A 25,593-nucleotide genomic window follows, 5' to 3' on the forward strand; every position below is an offset into this window, starting at 1 on the left:
CAGGAGCGACGCCCATGAGTGTCCCCACGAAAGAGGAGCACATGTTTCGGCGCCGACCTCAGCGTTGTACCTGTCAGGAGCCGGCTAGACAATAAGACTGCACGCCGATGTGTGCACTTGGGCAATATTTGATTTTGTAGAAAGAGATGGGAAGAGATGTGCATACTTACGGATTGCGCAGCAGGAACCACACACAGCCTTGGGGCGCGCATTCCAGAGGGTTGTAACGCACCCCGTAACATGATGGATACACGATGCTGGGGCCAGGAAGAGGTTATCAACGATTTGGAATTGCTGATTCAAATGGGTCGCACAGTGATGCGGTCGAACATCGACGCGAAGAGGTCGCGAAGAAGTTGCAGAGTGCAGAGATACGGACTATGTTCCAAGTCAGGGTGAATACTTCCAGAGATTCCAGTCGCCTGTCATATAGGATTTCGCTGAGAACATCGCAAAAAGGAGTGACGAGGAATAGACGCCTTTTTCGCGTCGGTCACGTTAAAGTAAGTTGCCTTATGATACACCTGTCGCAGTCTACCGATACATCTCCGCTGCCATGAACTCACAAACATCAAGCGGGCCGAGGCCACGTAACACCCTCATCATCTCGTCGTCGCATTCTTGTAACATCAATGTACTGACCCGGCCATGGCTCTTCGCCTGTGGTTGTAAGACAACGTTGCCGTAAGTCAGCTGACACGAAGTGAGTGTGCAAAAGCGCTACGCACTGCGATCAATGAAATTGATGTCCGCGTCGTCATCTTCTTCTTCCTCGGCCTCAGGATCCCACCGGTCATGTAATGGTCCACTGGGGTTGCGCTCGCGATCAACAGTAAGATCCTTCATAAGCCTGCTCATGGAATCTTCTTTGGCAGCCTGCAAAGTCTGCTCACGGGCAGCGCGAGCGCGTTGAAGTTCAGGCAGGTATTCACTACATGTAAAGAATGCCAAATTAGAAACTACAAGGAGCGGCAGCGACATCGAGAAGCGAACAGAAAGGACCTACTTTTCATATTCTGTTCGGGACGCCTCTACAGCGTCGAAGAACTCTTTTACTCCAGCACCCGTCATGCTAGAGACGCCGACAGCCTGTTGTTCAGCAAAAGTCAAAATTCCGAGTAAGCATTCTATACATGATTCCTCATGCTGATTGGGAGAGGTGTTTGATAGAAGACGCGTACCGTGAGATGCTTGTAGAATTCATCTAGGACTAAACTCATGCTGTTCATGAGGCTATTCATATAGGTGGGCTCGCCCTCGTCGTCAGTTGTTCCCCGGTGGTTTGCTAGTGCCTCCTGGAATGCTTCGAAGTCATGCATCCACTCGAGGGCAAATTCATGAGGTTGAACATCGGTTTTGTTGAAGACAAGAATGAACGGCAGTTTTGTCTTGTAAAGTATACTACAACATTGTCAGTCGACACACAACGAGGACATCGGTCCTGATAACCAGACGTCAAGGAGACCTGCGACGCGAGCATGCGCGTATGTATAGCGTCCAATGGCGGATACAAGACATACACGCATGTGCGCCATCAGGTCGAGCGTGAGAGTGCGTACCTGCACGCGTAGAGCATATTTGACATGAATGTCGCCGGCGCGGCGGTTCTGGGAGTATCAATGACATATGCCACAACAGTTGGCAATGACGAGGCGACTGCGTCGGTGATGATAGCCCCCGAGGCAGACCAGGTGAATATCTCGATTTGTCCTGGTGTGTCCAATATCACATAGCTGCCAGTGATGTCAGCAAGCTCAGACAGGGTTAGACAACGGGACTTACTCGACAGTCTCGGCGCGCTTCTCGACCAGACTTAAGACCTGGTCGAATTTTGTAGTGAACAGGTTGAGAGCCGTCAATATGCCACCATTGGGTCCTAGGTTGTACCTTCACGGAAGACAGCCGGAGAGGATTCAGGCATCACGACAGACGAGCGAGGTGGAATGTCCACACACTGCTTCATCACTTCGTGGTAGTTGACCGTGTCTCGTATATCAATATTTGCTTCAAATGGAACGTTTGTCACCGCAGGATCCAGATTGAGGATATATGGTGGCGCAGGAGGTTCGCGAGAGTGCAAGTAGGAGTTGATCCGCTGCACGAAGGTCGATTTCCCAGCACCTGCCATCCCTATGGTGATAATTACCACAGGTTTCTTCTTTTCATGAGACCCAGATGGAGTCGGTTGGCTGTCCATAGTGCCTGCTAAAATTTACAGCAACACAAGACCGGTGAAGGTAAAACGGAAGCGGAGCAGTTACTGCAAGTCTCAGACCTTCCCCGGTGTGACGCCCATACACGGTATTTATAATCACCAGTGACAAATCGTAGGCGCGCGTGACAAAATTATGTCTAGCGCCCGCTAAGCATCCTCACGTGATTGTGCTCCCTTTGGAGGCAATGAGTTGCGTTATGTAATCCCGGCGCGCTCGCGTTCTTCGGGTTGTGGCTGGAACTTATCACTACTTTCCTCCTCTCATTCTTACCATCCGGTTCGCGACAGACATGTCTTCACAACATCGAGGACTTCATATACAAGGTGCCGCTCGCGGTGGATCGAGGAACAAGAAATGGGTCGCCAACAACGCAACGAACGGCCACGGACAGGGCAGTGGCACGGCCCCCTCCTCTTCTCATCTCCATGCCCCTGCAACCCACATGGGAGACAGTGCAACTACGGAGGACGATCACAGTGATGAAGGGGAAGGAATCACCGACGGGGAAGTGCACGTCGAGGCAGAGGCAGAGATGCCCGAGCAAGCGACGCCGCAAGAGCGCGAACAATTCTGGCGGGAGGTGCGTCGCGGAAACACCAATGAGACGTGGGGCCACTTACGCCTCCTCAGCTTGTGAAAGCGCGCGAGGTTGAGCGCAAGAAGGCCATTGCAGATGGCAAGATGGCCGACCCGACTGCAAGAGTGCAACTAGAGAACGCTATCACTCTAGTTGGGACATGTACAGACATGTGTCCGCGTTTTGAACGCTACCGGCGCGAACGAGAGAACAACCTGGACAAGTGGGAGGTGGTACGTGCGACGATGATTGCTTCAGTATCTGCGTGAAAGCTGCGCTGAACGCGTTGTAGATTCCAGGCACGAAACGAGTAGACCACAAGCGGGCCGTGAAGATCTATGAACGCGCGGCGGGTGATAAAGTACTTCCCTCAGATCTGCGCCCTCCACCGGTGCTAAAGGTAATGCAAGGATATAATGGCACATCCTACTGAGTTTCATTTTCTGTTCTGCAGAAAACCCTCAATTATCTATTCCATGATCTGCTCATGCGAGGCGGCTTCAGGGACACGTACGACTTTATTCGCGACCGTTCGCGTGCGGTGAGAAGCGAATTCACTATGCAACACAACAAAGGCCCGCTTGCAATGGAGTGTCACGAACGCTGCGCCCGCTACCACATTCTGGCCTTGCACCTTGAGCGAGATAATCCGCGATTTTCTGTTGCCCTCGAAGAGCAGCAGTTGATGTACAGTATGTGTGCTTGTATTCTCTTGCGAGTGTTGGTGACCATATTTCTACAGCCTTGCAGAGTCTCAAGGAATACTACGATGACCAGCGTGGAATTTACCAGTCATCAGAAGAGCTCGAGATGCGTGTCTACCACCGGCTCATCCATATCCGAGACCAGAGCGAGCGCTTGCTACACATCCCCAGCAAAATCATCAACCATCCAGTGTTCCGATACACGACGCAATTCAGGCAGATCGTACAGGCCAAGAGCGCCCCGATATCCAAGGCGTCTCGACTCGTTGTTGACGCAGAGGCCATGGAGATCTTCGGACGTCTGGCCGCAGTGCTGAGAGAACAGGGCAACGTAGTGATGATCTACCTCGTTGCCTGCATCCTCGAGCGACTGTTTGGCCCGGACACGATCGACGAGATTGAGGCAATCCGTGGTGACTTGACAATTCCTGAAATCATTGATGGAGTATCGAGGCCATCTGCTGAACAGGTGTCTGGCGCACCGGCCGCAGTGGTAACCCCAGTCGCCATGTCTGGCGTCACGCCTGCCTCTGATGATGTGGCCACCCTAAACGGCGGCGCTGAGACATCTGCAAGTTCTGTGCATACTGCAGCCAATGGCGCACAGCCTGCGCCATCAGGGTCGATTTCATCCAGTTCACTGTTTGCCCATTCGGCCGCCCCTTCCGCATCAAGCCTTGGCAATGCTCCATCCAATGTCCCCTCAGCACCGGCACCAAAGCCTGTGACCTCCGCGTTTGGAAACCTTCAATCGACGCCGAATGCGTTCGGATCTTCGACTGCATTTGGCGTGGCGGCTTCCACATCTGCGTTTAGCAGTAGCACCAGTGAATCGAAGTCAAATTTCGCCACACCTTCAGGATCGTCAAGTGCTCCTACAAGTATATTTGCTGCATCGCAGCCAGTCGCCTCTGTTTTCAATGGTCCGATATTCCCATCGTCGTCCAGTAGCCCTTTCCCTGCTGGCTCGTCAACCGTTTTCGGTCCCAGCAAGCCGGCCGCGCCGATTGTCTCCAGCGCTGGCAGCTCCAATCACAATACATTGCCATCATCTGTGTCACAACCTTCAACATCCCTGAATCCTTCTGCTCCTATGTTTGCACCCGCGTCGGCGAAGCCTCTATCTACTACTACATCCAACCTCTTCCCCACTACCCACCAATCATCTGTTCTTGCGACTCCACTCGCACCTGCTGCGAACAATAACTCTTGGCCGACGGCCCCGCAAATCCCTTCATCTGCAGCGACATCCCAGCCGCTCGCCAGTACATCTAATATCTTCTCCCCACAAGCGCCGCAATCTACCCAAAGTCATCCTACACCCTCAACGTCGAAAGCTCACGACGAGAAGGCGTCACCCACGCCGTATACCCCTCGTATTGTCGATCGCTCACAAACGTTATGGGACGTCCCAGGCGACCCTTCCCTTCGCAAGAAAGCTGCTCGAGATCAGCTGCAGCTATCAATATCGGTTGCTGGAAGTTCGAGCGATGTACAGTCCGCTCCATCTCCTGTAGCGCCTCCGCCATTAGGCAGGATCCAACCTTTGTCCCTTCCCCCCACGCCGACTGAACGGTCCTTTGAAACCATCCCTCAATCGGCTTCGCGCAAGTTGAGCCCTCAGAAAAAGAAGTCGCTGTTGGGCTTTTTTGCACTCCAACCGACATCTCCGACTTCGGCTGAGATACTCAGCCCCCTTCAGCTCAGTTCGCCAGGTGGCTCTAAGCTTTTCTCTGCACCAGAGAATAGTCCAACGCCACAACAGCGGGCAGGATCACCGTCTGTTCTTGTTGAATCGCCGACTCGTGCGACTATTTCCCAGTCTGCCTCTGACGCGACAAGGCGCACACCTGCCAGGCCCAAAACCAATGCAGAGATTACTATCTTGAACACGCGCGCTGCAGAATACCGAAACGGACATCCTTTCAGACTGTTGAGGATGGCATGGAGGGCCTGGTTCAGGAGGAGCACCGGTAACGGTTTAACCCCTGACCAGTACTTCGCGAGAAATGCCGCCTGGAACGAATCATGCAATCGCAGCATACAGTACGCCGATAACGTGCAACGTCAGCGGATGTCCAGCAGTTTCAGCACAGGCTCCATAGCCAGCAAGCCTCGTCAAGAGCAGAACAAGCGAAGACGCGTCTCTACCATGGAGTCGTCGCAGGCCAAGCGTAGTCGGCGTCGAGTGGCCGGCATTAATGTACAACCATTAAACGACGAGGACTTGCTCCGCCGGTTGAAAGAGGTGCAGCGTTTATTCTTGTCGCTTGACGGCGATCTTGCGCGCATCCACGTTCTCATCCCATTCTCCTTCATCTTACCAGAACCACGAAGAACATAAGCGACGATGGGCACAGGGTTCTTTCCTACGGTCCATACGGATCCGAGTCCGGAGCTCCAGTCCAAAAGGCCGTCCACACATCCAGTGGCGTACTTGGCTATCATTGAATCCCGAAAACGACGGGACTGCGATTTGGCTGGAACACAAGTTTGATGTACCGTCCTCTGGGTCTTGGGATTCTGAGACTGTGTTCTCAATCCCTGCGATACCCGATCCGAAAGGAGTGCGCTCACGAGGTTCACCCGGTCTCATTGTCTTCGAGCGCACACCACTAGAGGACCTGCCCGACGAAATCGAGAGGTGCGTTCCTACTTGTGACGACTACAGGATCTCAGCGCAAACAACTTGCACTTTACCATAGGAAGTACCGTATCCTTGACGATTGCTCGCGCCTGCGTGACATCATCGACAGTCTACCTCAGGACGAAGATCTCCGCTTCATACCGTCCTTACTCGTCATTGACTGGGTAGACAGCTCGGAAGGGTCCCAGGCAGCTGTCGACTTCGTGACTATGGTCAGTTTGTCATTATCAATATTGCACATGATGTTCATCGGCCAGGACAGACGGAGAAACTTGTTTCCGACGGTATCATCAAGGGTGTATCTACCCTCACAGTCTCCACCAAGATGTCCGATCCGGATGGAAAGATGGTCGATATTCTGAATTCGATGCCCCTCGATGTTGAAGATCGGTTTGTCGTCAGCATTTCTTGGGAAGGTGTGTTTCGAGCCCCGTGATAGTTTGGAAATATGCTCACCCTTTTATTATTTAGACCTCACAAATCGCTTCCTCTTACTTTTCAAGGAGGCGGTTTCGGAATGGTTGGACAGTTGCTGGAACGGCGACAAACGTTAGTTCTCGATCTTTCGCTCTCGCGACGTCGTGACTTAAACAATCTGGGGCAGTGGACCGATCCCGGCTCCTTGAATTTTCGGAGACTGTCAAGGGCGCGGGGAGTGCGATGGTTTGCAAAATACTCAACCTCATCGAAAATGGTTCAGAAGTCGTGCTGGAGACACCAGCAGTAGATGCAGCTTCACCTCTGAGCAAACGTACGTATCTAGGCCGATTTGTTGACTATCGCTAACTAGTAAACAGGCGCCTTGGTCGACAGGTTCCTTGAGAAGTATCCGTCACTGCTATTAGGATGCTTGGAACAAGTGATCGGGGGCCAGCCCTCTACGGAAATCATGCTACTCAGAGCGCAGATCGAAGCTGCTGTGCATGATTTCGAATATATCCTGCAAGAGAAGGGCAATGGTCTTCAGTATAACTGGATGATGGCTGCACAAGATGTCCGTCCTTCACCCAAACGGCGCGCTGCAGAAGATGACTTATCCGAGAGGTAAGCGTCTGATTTGATTTTTGTGTGTGAATCCTTGGTGACGAGATTTTGTCTAGTATACCTGCATCCCACTCAAACAAGCGAATGCGGTCTTCCAGTTTGGCGAGCACTGATGGAGAAGCCTTTCATTCAAACAATGGAACCGCAGCCTCTCCGCCGCCTAGCTCTGCGGCGTCTACCTCAGGCACTACGGATGTCTTGGAGAGGCCGCTTGTCACAGTTGCTATGCTTCGCTCGCTGACGCGGGACGTCCTAAAGACATACGGAAGGAGCCATAAACAATGACCCGGATGTGAACGCATGACTGCATATTTATTGTCTCATATTTCTTTCTCCATTACTATCGAATGTTGTGTCTTCATTATAGTGTCGAGCTCAGTTACTAACTGTGTACGAGCTCTGGAATCAGTATCACCTCCGGATCCTACTCTGCAAAATAATAGCTGAATGATCTACGTGTAAGGATAATTGCCCTGCCGGTACTATCGGCTCGTACCAACCACAGTAAAAACTGGGATCTTGCTCGCCTGCAGGGACCACCTGCATTTAAGAGCCCAGCGCAACACGACGTTTAGAAAAGCTGCATTATGCCACTGATCGTCCTGCCGACCCAAGCACAACATATTTACGGTGTCAAAATAGTATACGTGCCCTACTTATACAGATAGACCACAACGTACACAGCGTACACTCAGCATCAAGTAATACTACTAGTGACCCTTCCACCCTCATCCCTCGCTAGTCCTACACGCCATTTCTCACGATAACCTTGCATAACTCCCATGGAATCTATCACTCAAGCCTTCTCAAACTCAGACGAAAGCAAGCGCGGCGACAGCAAAGACCGCGCCGACCGCAGCGACGGTGGTCGTCTGCACAACCTGCTTCACGAAGCGCCCTGCTGTCCTACGGCGCTTGGGCAAGGGGGCGGCAACCCTCGACTCGCCGCCAGTTTCGTTATCCGCCTCCGTATTGTTCATCTCCAAACGCTTGCGCTTGCGCGTACCGGACGTCTCCGCCTGCATAGCGTCAGCGGATCCCGCGTACAAAACCATGACACTGACCTGCTGTGCGGACGCGGCGGTGAGAGCCTGCAGCGCGGCCTGCGTCTGCGCATGTGCGACCTTGATAATCTCGATGTCGCGGGCGAGCTGGGTCTCGACTGCGTTCTTGAGGGAGCGCATGTCTGCAACAAAGGAATGAGACTGTTCACGACTTGTTGACACCGTCACGGCAATGAACGAACCTTCCATCATTGTGCGCATAGCATCCACGTTGTTCAGCTCGACAGCATGGTTCGCAGACGCCCGCTCTTCGGACACAAGCTTATCCGTGAGCTCGGTGTGCACGCGGTTGATGTCCGCGCGCAGGTCGTCAACGCGCGATGTTGCCTCAGCCATAATGACGTCATTGGCAGCGACGTGCTTCGTCACCCGCCCGTTGAGTTCCTGCATGTGCTCGTCGAGCTCTGCCAAACGCGCCTTTGTCACCCGGACATGCTCCTCAAAGCGCGATTCGTCAGAGCGTCTTTGCATCTGTAGCGTGCTAATGTCGTTCTGCAAGGTAGCTCAGTATCACGCGCTCTGTCAAGGGCGGACAACGAATATCAGTCAAGGATTTAAGGGAGTATACTGACGGAGGCAAGGTTGACTTGGGCTTCAAGCTCGGTCAGGACCATGGTTGGCTGTTCCTGCAAGGGCATCATATGACAGAGCTGATAATATTACGGGACTGCCCTACCTCAGGAGTAGTGCTTCTACCCTCAGAGGAGGCCGTATCGTCTTCTTCGCCATCCTGAGCCTGTCCGCTGCTCACGTTCTCACTCACTTGCGTAGCGGGGCTTTCAGAGGCATTCGCAAGTTCGGAATCACAGTCATGCATGAAATCAGTTCCCTCGATCGCATGGGAGCAAGCTCCTGCATTCGCGTCGAATGAGAAGGCGAGTGGCCATGGGAAGGAGTACATAGGCGGCGGCACGCTGAGGTCGGGCAGGTCGCGCAAGAGATCGCGGCGATCGACGATAGATAGCTCGGGGTTTGGGCCGTCGTCTCTCGCCGCTTCACCGCCTGTCTGACCATCCTGCTGCACGAGGGCGGGCACAAGTGCCGGGGATGCAGATTCTAGGGGCGGGAGTGCCGGGGGCGCTGGATCGGGCGAGACCGAGCGCAGGTCCACGATACACGCGGGCTGGATGGCGGGGAGGACCTGCCGCAGGAGCTGCATGCGCGCGGTGCAGTCCGACGGGCGCGTGAACGTTGGCAGGTTGTAGCGGTGCATGCGCGCCGCAGCCGGAGGAGACGGGGGAGGGATCTCTTCGACGTCAGACCCTCCATCCGACGACTCCTCGGACTCGTCTGATGAGACGTAGATACCATAACGACCAGAGGTCCCGCGCGGGGGCTCTTCTGACAGACCAGCTTCATTCGCATTCGGCGTGGTGTGTGTAGGAGTGGCTGCCGCAGGACCAGGGCCGTAGAGTAGTGAGACACGGGCTGCAATTGGGTGGACGATGGTATCGTCGTTGCTTACGATCTTGCCGAAAGTTACGATGTCCCCATCTGCAAGCACAGTGGGCGTCTCGGCCTTGATAGGCTTGGATAGGGTGTCTCCTGGACGAAGAATGTATGTACCATGGTGCGACTTCAGATCAGTGATGTACGCCTACGAGGAACATGAGCGGCGGTCATGATATACGTGGATATATGCTTACATTGCCGTACTTTGTGAATGTAATCTTGGCATGCTTGCGACTGACTACAGGGCATCGGAACAAAGCACAGTCGAGCTCTCGCAAGCTACCTGAACGTCTCGTATGGCTTGATCTACGCCCAATAGTGATGGCAGAAGACTGAGATTTGTCGAAAGTCAAGACTTGCGACGACCGCTCATCTTCGCTCTCAATATGCAGACTGATGCCTACGCATCTAGTGTGATACTCTGAAGAACGAGAGTTGCTGCACTTGCACTTACCATGAATGTTCCCAACCCTGGATGGCTCAGCGGGCGATGCGGAATCCATTTCTCGCCTGGAGATGACTGAATGGTAAGAGTCAAGCCTGAGGCAGCCTTGCAGCGCAGCTTTAGGCGGGCCGCTTGTCCCAATTATAGCTGTGGATAAATCCGTGACTATATATTTTGACACAGGGAGAAATTGGCAATCCGATATGGTGTAACGGCTAACATTGCCGCCTTTCATTATCCAGTGAGCGCGGCAGCTCGGGGTTCGATTCCCCGTATCGGAGCTTTTTCCTTCTTGTTATGATACAGGTCGCCGTTTGCGCCCTGTCTGCAACCAGCAACTACTTACTAATGATTAGTACTTGTACTTTATAGTTTGCTCGTATGTCACATGTGTAGAGAGGCATGCCTTCGTTGTTTTTCACAGACAAGGCGGATGCGCAACTCACGTTATCACAACAGAAGGAAGATGACATACTAGAGCTGTGAGGCGGAGAGGACAGGGGCATCGCGTCTTTGTTTGTACACTAGAAACTGAAGCTAATGAATGTGACATTGTACTGTGGACAAGAGGTGGCTGCCAAATCATGCCGACATTCCTCCATAAAAGGCAGCTCTGAACAATATCGCTGCACAATGTTACCTCCGACTAGACCTGACACTTTAACTAGGTGTTTCCTGTAGGCTGCGAGTTCTGTTCCTCCCACTTCGCACCTTGGCCAGATTACTTACAAGATGCTAATTGGTATCAAATGTATATCTGATTAGATACCTGAGTTTCTCACGCAACGATACTCGCAGTAGGCTGTGAGCGCTCGCAACCTGCTCATCACTGCACTGCACAACGCTCGCCTCGACGCCCATTTCCAGCAGATCAGATCGCTCCTTTCTAGCACGCAGTGCTCACTGTTAGTCCGTGGTGTAATTAAACGCTGGAACAGCGGGGCCAATGCAGGCCACGGACGCGAAAGGCAGAGCTCCTCAGGACGTCGGTGAGTGCATTCTCTGCGAAATTACTTGCGGAACTCTACAACCGGTCGTCAACGTACAGTCGCCATCTTCCATGCTGCTTTTCACCCGACCCAGGGGAATGTGTTAGATTGGTCTCTCAAGGCCAGTGAAGGTGAGTCGATTCATTGAGTGTTACTCAGGGAGTGACATGCGTTCTCCGGCTCAGACTCGGACATAACCTGCTCTTGGCCGATTTTCTGTTCGTGTTATGTGACTATGATGTGTAGGTTGCTACCTTGGTCGGCGTTCCACGTCCGCGGATTAGCTGCGCCTCAGCTACTGCTATCGGCCCTGCTTCGTCTCGATGCTTTGCAACCGCAAGCGTTAGAGGGAGCTAGGGAGAAGCGTTTGGGGGATCTGTGCATATGCTGCAGTATTGCTCCGTAGACTGCAGCCGTATCATAACCAGCTGTCGGAGCCTCTCAGGTCGTCCCAGGCCCCCATCCTTTGCCTTCGTATCAGCGGGGGATCAGGAACAGCCTGGAAGCTGCTGCGCTCGTCCCTCATGTACATGGTGAGGAGCCCCTTAGTTTCACAAGACTCCCTGAGTGTGTGGAAGAAGCGCATATTCTCGAATCCAGATCTGGCTGGTCGCAACCCTCTTCGCAGCTATTGACTCTGCCGGGGCATGGAGCATATGCTTCGCCTTATCAACGTCAGGTTCAAGGTCCGGCAGATAGTAGTAATGAAGGGGCCACCAGTAAGGTTTATGGTGTTCCAAGGCTCACTAGGCTGTGTCATGCGCGTCACTCCCTGATTCCACCTTACGTCCCCTTTGCATAGCCTCGCTCATCGTACACTATCCACAGACCTGGATCTGAGCCATGTCGAGTTCAGCGCTCTGCCAAGTGGTCTGCACTTGATGGAACGGGATGTGATGTAAGTAAAGGCCGCATATAGGCGTGTTTCCGCATATACTGAGGTCTGGCCACAGCTACTTCACAAAGGACGAGCACGCAGGCGTCTGCGTCTTCCATCGACAACACACAACTGAACAGGGCCACCGCGGCTTCCGCCTCTCCTCCCTCGGCATCCTGCTCGCCAAGTCCGCGCGCCCGCGCCCTTGGCTGCACGTTGCTGCGCTAAAGGAGCTTTTCCGATCCATCTATTCTTCTATTGAGAACCGCGACGTGCTCATCCCAGTAGATGGAGACTGGGATCCCGCGCGCGCATTCTTCGAGGAGCGCAAAGTGCGCCGTTCAGACCTCGGTGGCGCAGGTGACTGGCGGGGCTGGGACACCGAGCTCGAGAATGACGTGCCCGACATGGATCCGACAATACATCTCCCGCACCTACTGCGTATCCTCGGGCCGTCCTCCCTCACACTCTACAAGCATGTCCTCGGGCGCCGGAGGATACTCATATATACTCTCCCGCCGGTCGAGGCCGCATGCATTCTCTGCCAGGTTGCCGCGGACATCTGCTATCAGTACCAGGCAAGCGGTGAAGCTGCGCTACCAAGAGACAGCGATAACGAGGACTCGAGCCCCAAGCTGAAGGGCAAGTCGACAGAGGGTGTGAAAGTGCTGGGAATGATCACTCTCAGCGACCTGCCAAAGCTTGAGCAGGAGAGCAAGACAGGACGAGGCTGGGTAGCGTGTACGACGGACGCGCTGTTCCTCGAGAAGCCACAATACTACGACCTGCTGATTGACCTCCGCACGTCAACTCCGAATACCCGCCCCACGTTCTATGCCTCCAAGCTCGCAGAACCATCAAATGGCCGCGGGCCGTCGCACCGCCTCTCCATAGTGCGCTTCACATGGAGCGATGTCAAACTGGTAATGCCTCACCTCAAAATCCTCCCCTCACACTGACACCCGTACAGTGGACGGAGCTCGACCGCCTCCTCCAGCTCGATGCAAGCACACACACCGACGTCTGCTGCGACCCGTCGTCCTCCAGCACGAGCGGCAGGTCGCGCGCGAGCGCCAACTCCTGGACGGACATCTGGCGCGTCTACGAGGACGTCTGCGTGATGTGCGCCGGGCTCTGGATGGGCTCCTGGCGCGCGCATCCCACACTCGCGTGCTCCCCCGGTGGAGCGCGCTGGGAGAACTGGGGCAGCATCCGCCTCGAGGGCGCGGACGAGCTCGCGCCGCCACGCAAGACGCCGTACGTGCGCACGGTCGGCATGGGCATTGAGGGCCGCGTGTCGCTCCCCTCTAGCTCTAGTCGTTCGCTACGCAAGGCTAGCGGCATCGCGATGTGGACGTGGCCTGGCAGAGGCGGCGACGCGCCCGAGCCGCCACTCGACGAGACCGCGGGGCCAGCCACAAAGGATACCGCATCGGTCACATACCTTGACGACACCAGCCGCAGCGCCCGCCGGGCCAGGCAGGTGCTGACGACACTCGCACTGTTGCACACGTTCCACGCCAACACAGTTGTGATGCTCGCAAGACTCGGGGAGCTTCTTCCTCAGCGGCGCGCCGGTTCCCAGCAGGAGAACAGCAGCGTGGTCGAGACGGTCTTACTAACACCAAAGGACGTCATGTCGTTCGAGTTGGGCCCGTTCAGTGGACTGGACGCGCGATTTGTTGAGTGGCTGGGAGACGAGTACGGGGGCGGAGTGAAGGTGGTCGTGCGGCGCAGCTGGCGAGATCTTGTTGGCCTCATCCTCGGTTTTGGTTGATATTCGTGCGTGCGTGTGAGATTGTTGTATGCGAGATTGTTGTAGAGTCGAGTTATACCCCCTCCTCGGCCTCCTTTATGATATATTAGGACATCTATGTAGGAGCATCTTGCATAACCCAGCCATATGTCTTCAATAGCACTACCAGCATCCCATGCTGGCACTTTACCAGCTCAGCGAGAAGTGGACGTGCGCAATGCACCATCAGAATTACCTTAGAGCAGGCGTTGCTAATGACCCTGTGCACACATATGAAACCAGTACTGTGTCATGTTAGACGTAAGGTAACGTCTACAGAACACACATCGTCGTAAAGCAATACAGTATCGTACATCCGTCAATTAGGTAGATAATAATGCTACAAAGATCATTGCACACAACGCGAAGACTTGTGTTTGTGCGGAAACATAATGTTTTCATCGGCACCGGACACATTGAACACACCAGGGAACCCAAGACAACCCACGCCTATACCTTCTGCGGCCCCTCGCCCGTCTTTTCAATGCGCTCCTCGGTGGCGAGCGGCTTGTGTGCCTCTGCTGCGCGACTCTGCTCGACGAGATCTGCGCGCGACGAGAAGCCCGGCGGTGCCCAAGAACGCGAGGTCCATGGCTTGCAGTATGGGTCAGAGTACATCTATGAATCGAGGTGGTGAGTTTCAATTCTGTACCACAAACACGGAAGCCAACGCACCATGTCGACGCTCTCGAGCGACAGGTCAGAGGACTCGTACAGGAAGAAGTACACGATGACCGCGCCCGTGAGATTGCACGCGGCGAAGACGAACCCGTATCGGAACTTGATCGCCTTGACGATGAACGGCGTGAAGAACGCGAGGAGGAAGTTCCATAGCCAGTTGCTGGCTGTGGAGATAGCAGCCTGCTTCGCACGCGTGCGCGTCGGGAACGTCTCGCCGACGAGAATCCAGATACCCGGGGCCCAGGTTGACGCGTAGCCGAGAATGAAGAGGCAGGCGGAGACGATCATGAGCTTGCCAATACTCTCGTTCGTCGTGGGGTCTTTCGCTGTGCCGGCTGCGGCGAACACGAACAGCCAGCATGACTGCCAGACACCACCGATGATGAGCGGGTAACGACGACCGAACTAGGGGGTGGAGGCATTGGCATCTCAAGACTACTATTGATCAAACAGACGCATATGCTCACCTTCTCCATGACGTATAGACCAAGGAACGTGCAACCAAAGTTGACAGCACCCAGAATAATCTGGGTGACGTACGAATCCGAGATACCAACAGACTGGAAGATCGTTGCACCGTACTAATGGAAGCTCTTATGAGTATTTGTCAATAGAACAAACGCGAACGTGAACTCACGTAGAAGAAATAGTTGGCACCCGTGAGCTGCTGGAACATCTGAAGTGTCGAGACTAGAAGCGTGCATGCCGTCAGCAATAAATAGCCAACTTCGAGAAAGATAACACGTACTCAGAAGTGTCCGGTAGAGTTGCTTGCGCTCAACGGTGAAGCAGTCCAGCCAGCCAGTTTGAACGTTCTTCTCGTACTCGACCGCCTCACGCATCTCCTCAAGCTCGCGGGTGATAATGAAGTGGTCGACAGCCTCCGCACGGGGTACGCCACGGCTAGACGCGAGTGAGTTGCGGGCTTCGTCGTATCTGCCCTTGCTCGTGAGCCAACGCGGAGACTCAGGCATGAACAGGATGCCAATGCCCAGAATCGCGGGCCACACAAATGAAATGCCGACGACTGTGCGCCATGAGCCGGAGCCGGAGATGTCGCGCGCACCAATGGAGATGCAGTACGCGACTAGAATACCGAACGTGATGAAGAGCTGGTACGTTGCCGTGAGTGTTCCACGAATTTGGCTGGGGGCAGTCTCCGCCTGGTACATGGGGACCGCCGCACTCAGCGAGCCGACACCCAGACCAGAAATCAGACGTCCGACAGCGAACTGTTGCCAGGTGTGCGTCGTCGTGATCTGGATGACGACGCCGACGGCAAAGACGAGACACTCTACAGACATTGCATACCGACGTCCGAGGTAATCCGCGGTCCTGATTTGGTAAGCGTGTGAGTATACGTACAAGAAGATGATCGATTGATAAAAAGGCGGGGTGGGAACGAAGGGGGGAAACGCGGGGGGAATGCAAGCGAAGAGAAGACGCGGGGAAAGCAAGCGAAAGAGGAAGAACACTCACGGTGCACCGATCAGCGAACCAAAGAGGGTACCAATGCTAAGCAGCGCGACGATCAAACCCTCGCGGACAATGGTGAAGTTGCATGTATTGGCATCGCCGGGCGTGGAACATGTCGCGAACCGTAGCTTGAAGTCGTCCATGATGAGAATATCTGAGATTTGACCTGTGTCATACTAGAAAAAGGGGGTCCGATCAGGACAGGATGCACCATCGCCTACGATCGCTGACTTACACCGAAGATGAACTGTGGATGATCGTCAGTGGCCGAGCGTTACTGACATCAACTAGACAATGCTTACCCCTCCCATTGATGCCAAAATGGCTAAAGCAATGGCCATGTACCCAATGGGCACGCCTTGTCTATGATCCGGCAATGTCAGACACAGAAGCACCAGCACTTGTCAAACGGTACGCACACATAGAGCATGACTGCCATGGCAAAGATGGTTTAGTCTGTGGTCGTCGGGGTCGTGTGATGCGGGACAACAGTGAGGGCGAGACGTGGGGTCGGGGGGGAAGGAGGCCACGAGACGAGGGGCAAAATGAGGAGGGATGGAGGGGATGATATGGGCGAGCTGGAAATTCCTCGGAAGGACGAAGTCGGCTAAGAAGTGATGGCCTTTTAAACGATGGTCCGGACGAGGGGGGACTGCGACCTTCCGTGACATCATGACTAAAACTTCTCCCTCTCCCTCCGCCAGTCATTTCGGGTGACTTCTCCCATGTCCGTCGTGACCGATGTCACGGACTCTTCTGTGAGGCTGACCTGCAGGCTGCACATGATACAGGCGAAGATCAGGTTGACCCTCGTCCGAGACGGAGAAACGAAGGCGCTTTCTGGCATTCGGTCAGCCCCATCATTCGAGTCCAAGCGCTGAGAGGACGAGACAATGTGACACGCACTGTGACATCATCTCAATCCTGTCCGTGTGTAGCGGTGGAGTGCGGCCGCCCCGTCGTCGTGCCTCGACGCACGCCCGACCCGACAGACAGCGCCGCCATTTCTTTCCCCCGCCGGAAGAATGAGCCTTGTGCCGCGCCCCGTCGCGGCTCAGGATCCATCCGGCCGGTTTCCTCCATTCCCCCAGGTTGCGCAGCGGTATCGGCGTGTGGGGCTCCATATGCTGATGCATGCTCCGCATGCGGCCCTGTATGAGAACACCTCGGCACGCGAGACGCTGCCCAGGCCGGACCGGACGCTGCTCCTCCTTGGCGGGCGTTGAAGATCGAGCGTCGGGCGTTTTTTGCGATCATCGATCGGAGCGGAACCGGCTTGATGATCGCATCACATGCAAGCCGCGACATCGAATGGGTGGCTGCGAGGAGGCCTGCCGTCAGTGGTGGTGCGCTCGTGCACAACACCAATGTCTGGATTGCACCCCGCCCAATCGGTGGCAACGTCGACGGACAAGGCAGATGTGTTTTCCGAAGCGAAAAATTTCTCACCCCGCATGCCAGAACGCCGCCGGCTTCAACAATTCTTCCTCGGCCATTCTCGGCTTCTCGGTCCGTCCGCAACATTCACTGCCGACAACCGCTTCGTCAGGACTCACCAACACTCAGTCATCTCGCCACTCAATGACTCACCTCCCACGCGTACCATGCGCCGACAAGGCACAGTAAGAACCCTAGGTGTTCGAGACACTCGAGGACGTCAGAGAACATCGATGGCAGCGTCCCCGGACTCGAGTTTGGGGCATTGGGCCCCGCGATTGTCATTCCCGCGCGGTGCGGGGCATTGGGGACGTGAACATTCATCCCGCCGCACAGACTCACAGGCCGTCCGTGTCGTGCGGAACAGCGGGCGCACTTGCAGCTACTTGCAGCCCAATCTACCCCACGTCTTCCCTGGTTCGCGGGAAGGCGGCGCAAGAATAACTCATTCTTCTTTGTTGACCCAACGGTGTGTCTGTTCGCTCCCACTGGGTTTGCTTCATGTTAGGGACAATAAATTCATGAAGTGTCTTCACTGCTGTGACGCGCTATCAGTGACTGAGTCCGCTCAGGATGTTGACGAAAGTCACGCTCATCTGACTCTCTCTCCTGCAATCTGCGCAGCTCTCTTCAGGCCGATCAACCGTGCCTGATAGAGTGCGTCCCCACAGTGTGGAAACGCTTGCGATTCGGAGAACCAGCGAAGAGCCAGCGACCGGACCATGAAGAAGCAGGGAAGAGAACTGCTGAATCCGCGCTTCTGTGACGGCCCCCGGCCCGATGTCGCCTCCGGGAAAGCCTCGCTATTTCGTGGGGCGTCGCATAGTAGGGCCGCACGATGAACAGACGCGTCGATCATGCTTGGGGATCGAGCGGACTTGTGGAACGCGGACGCGCTATGCGGCATTTGAGCGGGATCTTCCATTTCATATCGACATAATGTCGGGTAGGTCTCGCAAGTCAGGATCGGCGCGCATATAGTCATGCCCTGATGGCGGAAGGGCGTTGTACAACCTACGCAATGTGCGTCATTATTCGGATGGACATGTGCGAGGGTGATCTCCTACACCAGTCATCTGTACGTCAGGTCCTATTCACCACCAGTTGGATCAGCATTACTGGCGCAGATCACGAAGGTGGGCCGTATGCTATACCTAGATTGCTTGAGATGGTGGGGAGGATGCCTTAGCTCCCTGCTCGACGCCTGAGCGCTCCGTGACGGATGGCCGTGTGTGTATCTGCGAATTATCGGCTTTCGCACACACGCAGCTGTTGGACCTAACTTCCATCAGACAAAGATGCATTGTCCAGGGACGACCAGAGCTCACCGATCAGCCCCTTCGGCCCTGCACGACAATGGGCATCTTCTCTTGAGCAAGCTATCGGTTTGGGGACTTCTTCTGGACCATTGAAGCAGCGACCTCGTCGGCGAGATCTTCGTTCAGGGTGTGGATGTTGTGGTATGGGTCACTTGGATACGCCCCATTCTTGCTCACCATTGTCGGATCTCGACAAGGTTCCTGACCGTGTTACTATGCGCGGGAACGGACGGAAAACAAATAAGCATGAGCATCATACCTTTGCACGACAAGCATATGCCTCATACTTCCATCTGTTAATGCATCTCATTTACGCATTTATCTTGCTGGAATGTCGCGGGGAGGTGAGAGTTCTACGCCGTCCGACTGAAAGCATGTCGAAGAATAAAGCGTGGGAGGAAGGAGCAAGCTACATCCTTGCGCGAGGCCATCCATTCACTCTCTCTTATATTTCCTGAGAAAAACGACGACTACGGCGGACAGGGAGGTGACGTGGTGGTACTGTGAATGCACATGATGTCATACAGGCACGGGCTGCCCCCTCCTGCCTAAGCGGGCAGAAGCACAGCCATACAAAGCAAAAGGGCGGACCATGATGAGCTTAGGTGTAGCACCCGTGACCGAGCTCCGTTGACAGAAGACAAAGTCCGTGTCACTTCGTTCCGTCCGCCATCAAATATTGAATTCAGGGACGATGCGTCATAGTCTATAAACCTACTCACCGTGCGCCTTATCATCAAGTCATAGCTGTGTATCTCCAGAGCTGCTCTCTGACGAATATACGTAAGTCACAAGAATAACAGAGTGGTCAATCAGTAATCTTCCTCCTATACGTCTGGGTTCGGTGGGTGAATATCCGCCATTACGAAGAATAGCGCTGAATTTAAGCGAGTTTTGATCCTATGAGACCACCTTAGGTATCAGGAGGATAAGCAGACCTTGTGCTGGTCAATACAGCCACAACACACTACGTGGGCTGAATAATATCGAGAGATCCCTGTCATTAGCGAAGCTCTCCAGATATATGCTTAATCTAGCAACGTAGCAAGCAAAGCTACGGATCCCTGTATACGCTTTGACAGCCACTCTAGCATATACGATTATTCATATATGCAATCGTGATTTCCAAACTGGGCTCGGAGAGCAGTGAATACTGCCAGAAGGAAAAGCGCTAGCATGGTATGGCGGCAATGCTGTCAGTGCCGTTATGTGGCTCTGCCGCTGTCTTGCTAATAGAGGCATAGATGTCATCATTCGGCCTCAAGGCCTTAAGCTTCAAGGTGTATATGGGCCTATACCTAGGTCAATAAATCACCAACGGCCCGTCCGTGGGCGCGCACGCACCATGGCAGTGTATCGCATGTCGATGTACTGACCATCCCATTAGTACGAACTCGTTCCGAACCATACACAGCTATAGACCAAGGTTCTGTCTTCCTAGCTTCATATCTGGTCTCGAAGCTCACCGGTGAATAGCAATAGCTGTACAGGTGAGTCAAAGCGGTGCACGGTGTTCACAAGTTGGCGCGCCACCTTGTTGTGGGTCCAAGCGGCCAATCCCAACGGAGTATATCGCTTAGTCAGCACCGAGCCGCAGTCAGCCCAGACGCTCCTCCGCCTTCAAATAGCTCACTCTCACGCAGACCACAACTACCGCAAAACAACTCGAACATGGCTGATATCAGAGTGAGAAACTGGCTTGGGATGCTCGATAACAGTACTAATCAACTTGAAGCAGGGACCCGCTATCGCGACGAAGAAACTCGCTATGTCCCGCGCACTCGGCGCCGCATTCCTCAACCACCAGGTGCAGCAGCTCGAGAAGACCGTCACTGATGCAGGACAAGGAGGCAACTGGCGCGATCGCCGCACCCAGACTGGAGGGGACAACTCCGACGGCAAGCGTTCCCGCGCGCCCGCACAGGCCAAGCCGATTGAGAGGCGGGACGGCGACGCCACATTTACCGACGGAGACAAGGCTAGGCAGGGCAGAGATCGCAGGGAACAGAAGGACGCCGACATCGTCGTCGTCGATGCGAGTGTACTCATTCATGCACTCGGGCAGGTGAAGAAGTGGTGCCGAGATGGGCGAGAGGAGATCATTATCGTCCCCCTTGAAGGTGAGTTTGATTGCTGTTACCATTTCCGAACGTTGGCAGGGCGGGGAATGTGTGGCCGTTTGGCATGGATCGTGCAGGGGACCTCTGGTTTGCCTTTGTCAGCCCGTCTCATACCCCTGTACTTCGGGCCACATTCCCACCTGGAGCCGTTGCCGCCCTGAGATAGGAGCTCCTCTGCATATATTACACATAACTCATAGCCATTTTATAGCTCTGAACACTCTCGATCTGCTCAAGAAGGGCATGAGCTCACTTGCCCAGCGCGCGCGCGCTGCTTCTCGCATCCTAGAGGCACAGGTCGGCACGAACCCGCGCATCCGCCTGCAACGCGACGATGCGTTTGTGCTTTGGGAAAACATCTTCGAGCAGCAGCCGCCCACGGGCGCCCCCGAGTGGGTGCGACGCACTATCTGTTGTGCGCGCTGGGAGATCGAACACGCGGCCGAGGAGAAGCCCCTACGCAACCCCCAGGACACAACCCCGCCCCACGTCATCCTCGCAGTGCTTTCGCAGTCGACTGAGGCACAGTCTGAGGCGGTGTTCCCCCCGCTCGCACACGTATCAGCATCGCCGGTGCCGCTCCCCGCGCCGCAGATGAACCGCCATGAGCCGCGCTCATCCGGCGCGCTCGTCGCGCAGTGGGCGGCGAAGGCGCGCATTGAGGTGCTCGAGGTGGTACCCGCGCCTCTCGGCGCGCACCCGGGTAAGAACGCGTCGCCGGTTCGCGACAACGCTGCCAACGGGCGGCGCTCTCCGCAAACTAATCGGCGATCGCTGGAAGAGGAGCGCGGTAAACGCGGTACGCGCAGGAACTCGCGCGGGGCCGGGCCTGCTGGTGCGCGCCCGATCCCGGGCGGGGGTCTCGTCGAGCGGCCGCCTGCGGTGATGGCGATGATGGAGATGGTCGCCCAGCCGAGCCGCGTCGTACGTGTTCTCGCGCGTGGCGAGAAGCTCGAGCCGGACACATGAGTAAGCCGCATTGCTTGACATCACACCCGCTGCGCAAGGTCAGTACGCCTGCATCGTCGCAATTGGCGCATTTTATGGACTGACAGTATCGCGCAGATCGCAGAACTTGGAACGGCTTCGGACCCGCCCAGAACCTAGAGGCTTTGCTTCGCCTGTGTGCAGGCAAACGGATCGCACCCCAGACGTCTATCAGTTTCCGATGGGCGTTCTTCCAGCCCCACAGCTGCTCGCTCTCGTCTCATCCTGATCCACATGGCGCAGATTCTCTTGCTATCAGCAGCGTCCCAGCGATCAACACCGGTATGGCGTATGGATTATCGACTATGGCTGCACAGAGTATCTGATTTCATCTTGAACTATGTGACTGAAGGATCCGGATTGGATAGCCTCGGCTCGGCGGAACCCCTCCCTACACATGCGAACACTTCCTTTACTTCCTTACCTGTGTACATATGACCTCTTCTTGCGTGTATGGCCCTCCCAAACATGACATCTTTCCTCCTTCAGCGGATGGTGCGATGATATCAGCTGATGTGCGGATTCGACCGCGAGTACACCTAAAAGTACAGGTATTCCTGGCAGTCGGACTACTACGCCTTTGCAGTCTTGCCGGCTTGCTCTTGCAGTTTCATTTGCATTACATTAACCAAGTAATTCATGTTGTCCTGCTTCTTCTGTATTGTCTCCTGCAACGCCTCCAAATTCGTCCGGATATATTCCACCTTAGACTCATAGTGCTTGGCGGCCTGCGCGCGGGACTGTTCCGTGTGTCACGATTGTCAGAGGCAGAACTGGCTCTATAGCTATGAATCACGCACCTTTTTCACGTAGTAACCGGTCCCAACGTCGACAATCACGTTCTCATGGTCACTCAGCTTCCCCGGGACATATAATGAGTTTGTGAGCGGGACCAAGATCGTCTTGTCTGTGATGTCGATCCGTGTTGTGAGAACAACAATCGATTGGAGAACTCGATGGAGCCAACGCACCCTTATTCTCCGGCTTCACCTGGCCGACGTTGTCAATGCATGCGCGGAACTTCGCCTGAGCTTGACGCAGTTGAGCGAACGAGTTCGAAAGGTGGCTCAATTCCTACTCAGTGTCAATACCGTAGATCCTTCAACAGCAAACGTATTGCGTCGAGGATAGAAAAAAGCGCACCTCTTCGAGCTGCCGCCGCACATCTGCAAGTTGCGGGAGGTCTAAATCCGTCACATTAATCTGCTGCGGCTGCGAGGACGTTGAGGCCATGGTAAGTGGTACACCAGAGGCTTGCCGCAGGATGTTTTTGGAATGGAGATCAATATTGTGCGCGCCCATCAAAGAAAGGGGTCGTATCGGGCTATGCGTATGTGGTGTAATGGTAACATAGGGTCTTCCCATGGCCCTGCCTCGGGTTCGATTCCCGGCATACGCACGTAATATCCTTTTTCGCGGGCCCACACGTCGTATCTCGCATCTTGCCTTGCGAGTACAGGCAATAAACACGGTTTTTCTCTAGAGGCCAAATTTGTCTGAATGATCCACGTAGCTTCTCAGATTCAAGTACAATGTTATTACAAGACAATCACAGCTTATGTTCATCCTCCTCTTGCTTAGCAAGACGTATTGCCTCTAAAACCTTCCCGTGAGCAGCTTTTCCAGCCGCCACTACCCCATAGTTCTCTCCAAGTGTCCTGCCCAGCCCAAAGTCCAGGGGCTCGCCTCTGGAATCGGTAACAATACCTCCTGCCTCTTCCACGAGCACGGAGCCGGGTGCATGGTCCTACCAAAGAGATCAGCTGTTGCATTATTCAAGTCTCGCAAAGCGTCCTCACCCAGATCTTCTCTTTGTATCCCACCCCCGTCGGCATCCGGAGATACACGCCCCCGTCCCCTCGCGCCAGCGCACAGTACTTCGCCTGGCTGTCCATGCGCGTCGGCGCGCGTGTGATGCCCAGCAGCCGCGCGACGCGCTCGTTGAATGACAGCTTCGCATGCGCCTTCTCCACACTCTCGAGCAGGTTGAGCTCGTCCTGCGCGAACGCCGGGATCACCAGCCGATTTTGCAGTACGCTCTCGGCCAACGGATCGGCCAGCGGCAGCTGGTACGCGCCCTGCCCGCGCACGGCAACGAAGAGGCTGCCGCGTGCGCCGGTTGGGTCTGCCGCGTCGGCAGGCAGGTTAGGGCAGCCGATGACTCCGAGCTCGACGCGGGCGTCGACGATAAGTGCGAGGCAAACCGCGTACTGCTCGCCGCGCAAGAAGCCCTTGGTGCCGTCTATGGGGTCGAGCGTCCACATGCCTATCGACCAAAAATCAGCTCTTCTCATTGAGTTAATGATGGATTTCATGACGTACGTCCACTGCGAGCACCAGCGTAGTTCCCTCGGTCAATGGTCTCCATGAGGTCCTCTGCTGAGTATGTGTATTTGGGGCCGAGCCCCCACTCCTCCTTCTCGCCTGTCCGAAGGTCGGCCCTGAGAGCCTCATTTGCGAGCTCGACGACGCGAGCACGCAAAGATGCGCCAGATTCTGTGCGCAGGTCAGCGGAATCTTCTTCGCCGACAATTGGGTCCTGCGGGAAAGTGCGCCCGAGAATTGTGTTGATCACTGCTTGTGCCGAGAAGTCGCCCACTACGAGACGGAAAGGTCAATCGCCTGTGCATTTATTATTTCGTGCAACAAAATGAAAGGGTCGACCGGCGGTCTCCCGAAAATGTGCTAGAATTATAATTCCTACTGTGCGAGTCACCACTGTACGACCAACTTTCCAAAATGTACGTTGCACATAGACCTAATGGTGACTTACCAGTCACTGGGCTCTTGTCGTCCTTGGTCAGGGTCTCGTTTCGTACGAGTTTGTTGAAGACGGAGTCGGTGAGGACGCACGCCCGCCTGACCGCCGCGATAGCGACCTGCCGCTCCGCGGAGTATGTGAGAGACATGGCGGCAAGATAAGATTCGCCTTTACCGGCGCTGCGCGGATACTTGCAAAGGCGAGCATCCTGACTTGCGCTCGCGCTCAAAATCGTGCCCGCGGTGGCGTTAGTTTCGCGTCTGCCCACGTGACTGATCGCAAACGGGCGCCTTTCTCCCAGGAGTTCGTGTTCAACGCTATCCACTACGAGCAATATCGGTACCACATTGCTAATACTAAGCGCTACTGGGTTCAGATGGCCAAGTGCCGCGAAATGGGGCGCTGTATATAGTCAAATATGAGGGTGATATCCAGATTATACCTGTTGCGCCACCGTCTCAGCCACAGGGGTGATGAATTTGTGGACACCCTGTGGCTTCAGGGAGACCCTTGTTCTATCATATCGCGGCGGTGAGTGATATAATTGTCCTACTGGTCGCCCTGCATCCTCCTCTCAATAGAGTGCAGATTTATTTATACTCTGCCTCGCCTTAAATAGGCAATAGCCCCTGTTTTCTGGCGTCTCTTAGGCAGTGCGATCAGGAACTGTTGTGATCATGCTAAAGTTAGGTTTAAGATGGGCAAGGGGTAGCTGTATGAAGTATCATCGCGAGAGCTTCTGTGGTAACCCAAGACTACGGCTTCATATAACAGTGATCACAATACGACCGTCAGACGTACCTGGAGCTGTTTGTAAATAGGTACGCTTCTCTCCACACCTCTCAGGTCGTTCCTATGCGTCTTCTAATCTGATGATGCACAGGGTACAATGTGATATCTGTGTGGCCACAAATGATCAGTCAAATTCGCCCGCTGGCATGACGGGAATAACTTTACCGGATTATTCTCAATCTGACATAGGCGCCCACGACTTTGCGGGGG

General features: G+C 54.7%; 9 protein-coding genes and 2 non-coding genes across 11 annotated transcripts; 6 read left to right on the top strand and 5 right to left on the bottom strand.

Annotated features, from left to right (window-relative positions):
- Positions 1 to 571: 571 nt before the first annotated feature.
- On the bottom strand, positions 572 to 2,197 carry POSPLADRAFT_1141290 (hypothetical protein; the record flags this gene model as incomplete). The annotated part of the gene is made up of 7 exons (XM_024485282.1): positions 572 to 660; positions 729 to 931; positions 1,007 to 1,089; positions 1,182 to 1,401; positions 1,560 to 1,733; positions 1,783 to 1,887; positions 1,956 to 2,197. The coding sequence occupies 7 exons, from the start codon at positions 2,195 to 2,197 to the stop codon at positions 572 to 574; spliced, it is 1,116 nt and encodes a 371-aa protein (XP_024339745.1).
- A 1,637-nt stretch (positions 2,198 to 3,834) lies between these two features.
- Positions 3,835 to 6,698, top strand: POSPLADRAFT_1141477 (hypothetical protein; the record flags this gene model as incomplete). Its single annotated transcript, XM_024485306.1, has 5 exons — positions 3,835 to 5,793; positions 5,825 to 6,141; positions 6,203 to 6,356; positions 6,407 to 6,560; positions 6,616 to 6,698. The coding sequence occupies 5 exons, from the start codon at positions 3,835 to 3,837 to the stop codon at positions 6,696 to 6,698; spliced, it is 2,667 nt and encodes an 888-aa protein (XP_024339746.1).
- A 1,114-nt stretch (positions 6,699 to 7,812) lies between these two features.
- POSPLADRAFT_1065962 (hypothetical protein) lies at positions 7,813 to 10,253 on the bottom strand. The gene is made up of 8 exons (XM_024482026.1): positions 10,159 to 10,253; positions 9,899 to 10,104; positions 9,016 to 9,849; positions 8,929 to 8,988; positions 8,825 to 8,878; positions 8,435 to 8,744; positions 8,253 to 8,374; positions 7,813 to 8,207 (listed from the first exon to the last, which is right to left on the bottom strand). Exons 1-8 carry the CDS (start codon positions 10,205 to 10,207, stop codon positions 8,001 to 8,003), a joined length of 1,842 nt encoding a protein of 613 aa, XP_024339747.1. The 5' UTR covers positions 10,208 to 10,253; the 3' UTR covers positions 7,813 to 8,000.
- A 93-nt stretch (positions 10,254 to 10,346) lies between these two features.
- On the top strand, positions 10,347 to 10,430 carry POSPLADRAFT_t69. The gene has a single exon. It is a non-coding gene; the product is annotated as a tRNA-Glu (tRNA).
- Positions 10,431 to 11,095: 665 nt separating this feature from the next.
- Positions 11,096 to 13,907, top strand: POSPLADRAFT_1169563 (hypothetical protein; the record flags this gene model as incomplete). Its single annotated transcript, XM_024488068.1, has 5 exons — positions 11,096 to 11,138; positions 11,198 to 11,269; positions 11,967 to 12,036; positions 12,092 to 12,938; positions 12,986 to 13,907. 5 exons carry the CDS (start codon positions 11,096 to 11,098, stop codon positions 13,790 to 13,792), a joined length of 1,839 nt encoding a protein of 612 aa, XP_024339748.1. The 3' UTR covers positions 13,793 to 13,907.
- Positions 13,908 to 14,044: 137 nt separating this feature from the next.
- On the bottom strand, positions 14,045 to 16,760 carry POSPLADRAFT_1039800 (hypothetical protein). The gene is made up of 9 exons (XM_024477599.1): positions 16,387 to 16,760; positions 16,270 to 16,330; positions 16,203 to 16,214; positions 15,971 to 16,143; positions 15,240 to 15,826; positions 15,129 to 15,181; positions 14,959 to 15,072; positions 14,486 to 14,896; positions 14,045 to 14,428 (listed from the first exon to the last, which is right to left on the bottom strand). Exons 1-9 carry the CDS (start codon positions 16,404 to 16,406, stop codon positions 14,261 to 14,263), a joined length of 1,599 nt encoding a protein of 532 aa, XP_024339749.1. The 5' UTR covers positions 16,407 to 16,760; the 3' UTR covers positions 14,045 to 14,260.
- A 574-nt stretch (positions 16,761 to 17,334) lies between these two features.
- Positions 17,335 to 17,848, top strand: POSPLADRAFT_1033568 (hypothetical protein; the record flags this gene model as incomplete). Its single annotated transcript, XM_024476944.1, has 2 exons — positions 17,335 to 17,589; positions 17,741 to 17,848. The coding sequence occupies 2 exons, from the start codon at positions 17,335 to 17,337 to the stop codon at positions 17,846 to 17,848; spliced, it is 363 nt and encodes a 120-aa protein (XP_024339750.1).
- A 2,627-nt stretch (positions 17,849 to 20,475) lies between these two features.
- Positions 20,476 to 22,302, top strand: POSPLADRAFT_1169571 (hypothetical protein). The gene is made up of 4 exons (XM_024488069.1): positions 20,476 to 20,843; positions 21,055 to 21,546; positions 21,625 to 21,850; positions 21,909 to 22,302. Exons 1-3 carry the CDS (start codon positions 20,492 to 20,494, stop codon positions 21,810 to 21,812), a joined length of 1,032 nt encoding a protein of 343 aa, XP_024339751.1. The 5' UTR covers positions 20,476 to 20,491; the 3' UTR covers positions 21,813 to 21,850; positions 21,909 to 22,302.
- A 22-nt stretch (positions 22,303 to 22,324) lies between these two features.
- POSPLADRAFT_1169574 (hypothetical protein) lies at positions 22,325 to 23,063 on the bottom strand (the record flags this gene model as incomplete). The annotated part of the gene is made up of 4 exons (XM_024488070.1): positions 22,325 to 22,570; positions 22,631 to 22,737; positions 22,802 to 22,904; positions 22,974 to 23,063. The coding sequence occupies 4 exons, from the start codon at positions 23,061 to 23,063 to the stop codon at positions 22,403 to 22,405; spliced, it is 468 nt and encodes a 155-aa protein (XP_024339752.1). The 3' UTR covers positions 22,325 to 22,402.
- Positions 23,064 to 23,158: 95 nt separating this feature from the next.
- On the top strand, positions 23,159 to 23,229 carry POSPLADRAFT_t70. The gene has a single exon. It is a non-coding gene; the product is annotated as a tRNA-Gly (tRNA).
- Positions 23,230 to 23,379: 150 nt separating this feature from the next.
- On the bottom strand, positions 23,380 to 24,739 carry POSPLADRAFT_1046320 (hypothetical protein; the record flags this gene model as incomplete). Its single annotated transcript, XM_024479001.1, has 4 exons — positions 23,380 to 23,577; positions 23,630 to 24,096; positions 24,153 to 24,428; positions 24,604 to 24,739. 4 exons carry the CDS (start codon positions 24,737 to 24,739, stop codon positions 23,380 to 23,382), a joined length of 1,077 nt encoding a protein of 358 aa, XP_024339753.1.
- Between the last annotated feature and the right edge of the window lie 854 nt (positions 24,740 to 25,593).

Source organism: Postia placenta, assembly GCF_002117355.1.
Source record: "Postia placenta MAD-698-R-SB12 unplaced genomic scaffold POSPLAscaffold_6, whole genome shotgun sequence".
Classification (NCBI taxonomy): Eukaryota; Fungi; Basidiomycota; class Agaricomycetes; order Polyporales; family Adustoporiaceae; genus Rhodonia; species Rhodonia placenta.

Coding starts and splice junctions, on each gene's coding strand:
- POSPLADRAFT_1039800 (XM_024477599.1), bottom strand. CDS start 16,406: ATGGCAGTCATGCTCTATGT. Junction 15,827..15,970: donor GGTTCGCTGATCGGTGCACC/GTGAGTGTTCTT, acceptor TTACCAAATCAG/GACCGCGGATTACCTCGGAC. Junction 14,897..14,958: donor GTCTATACGTCATGGAGAAG/GTGAGCATATGC, acceptor TCCACCCCCTAG/TTCGGTCGTCGTTACCCGCT.
- POSPLADRAFT_1065962 (XM_024482026.1), bottom strand. CDS start 10,207: ATGGATTCCGCATCGCCCGCTGAGCCATCCAGGGTTGGGAACATTCAT. Junction 10,105..10,158: donor CAGGGTTGGGAACATTCATG/GTAAGTGCAAGT, acceptor CTAGATGCGTAG/GCATCAGTCTGCATATTGAG. Junction 9,850..9,898: donor CATTCACAAAGTACGGCAAT/GTAAGCATATAT, acceptor TGTTCCTCGTAG/GCGTACATCACTGATCTGAA.
- POSPLADRAFT_1169571 (XM_024488069.1), top strand. CDS start 20,492: ATGTCCCGCGCACTCGGCGCCGCATTCCTCAACCACCAGGTGCAGCAG. Junction 20,844..21,054: donor CATTATCGTCCCCCTTGAAG/GTGAGTTTGATT, acceptor GCCATTTTATAG/CTCTGAACACTCTCGATCTG. Junction 21,547..21,624: donor GCCTCTCGGCGCGCACCCGG/GTAAGAACGCGT, acceptor GATCGCTGGAAG/AGGAGCGCGGTAAACGCGGT.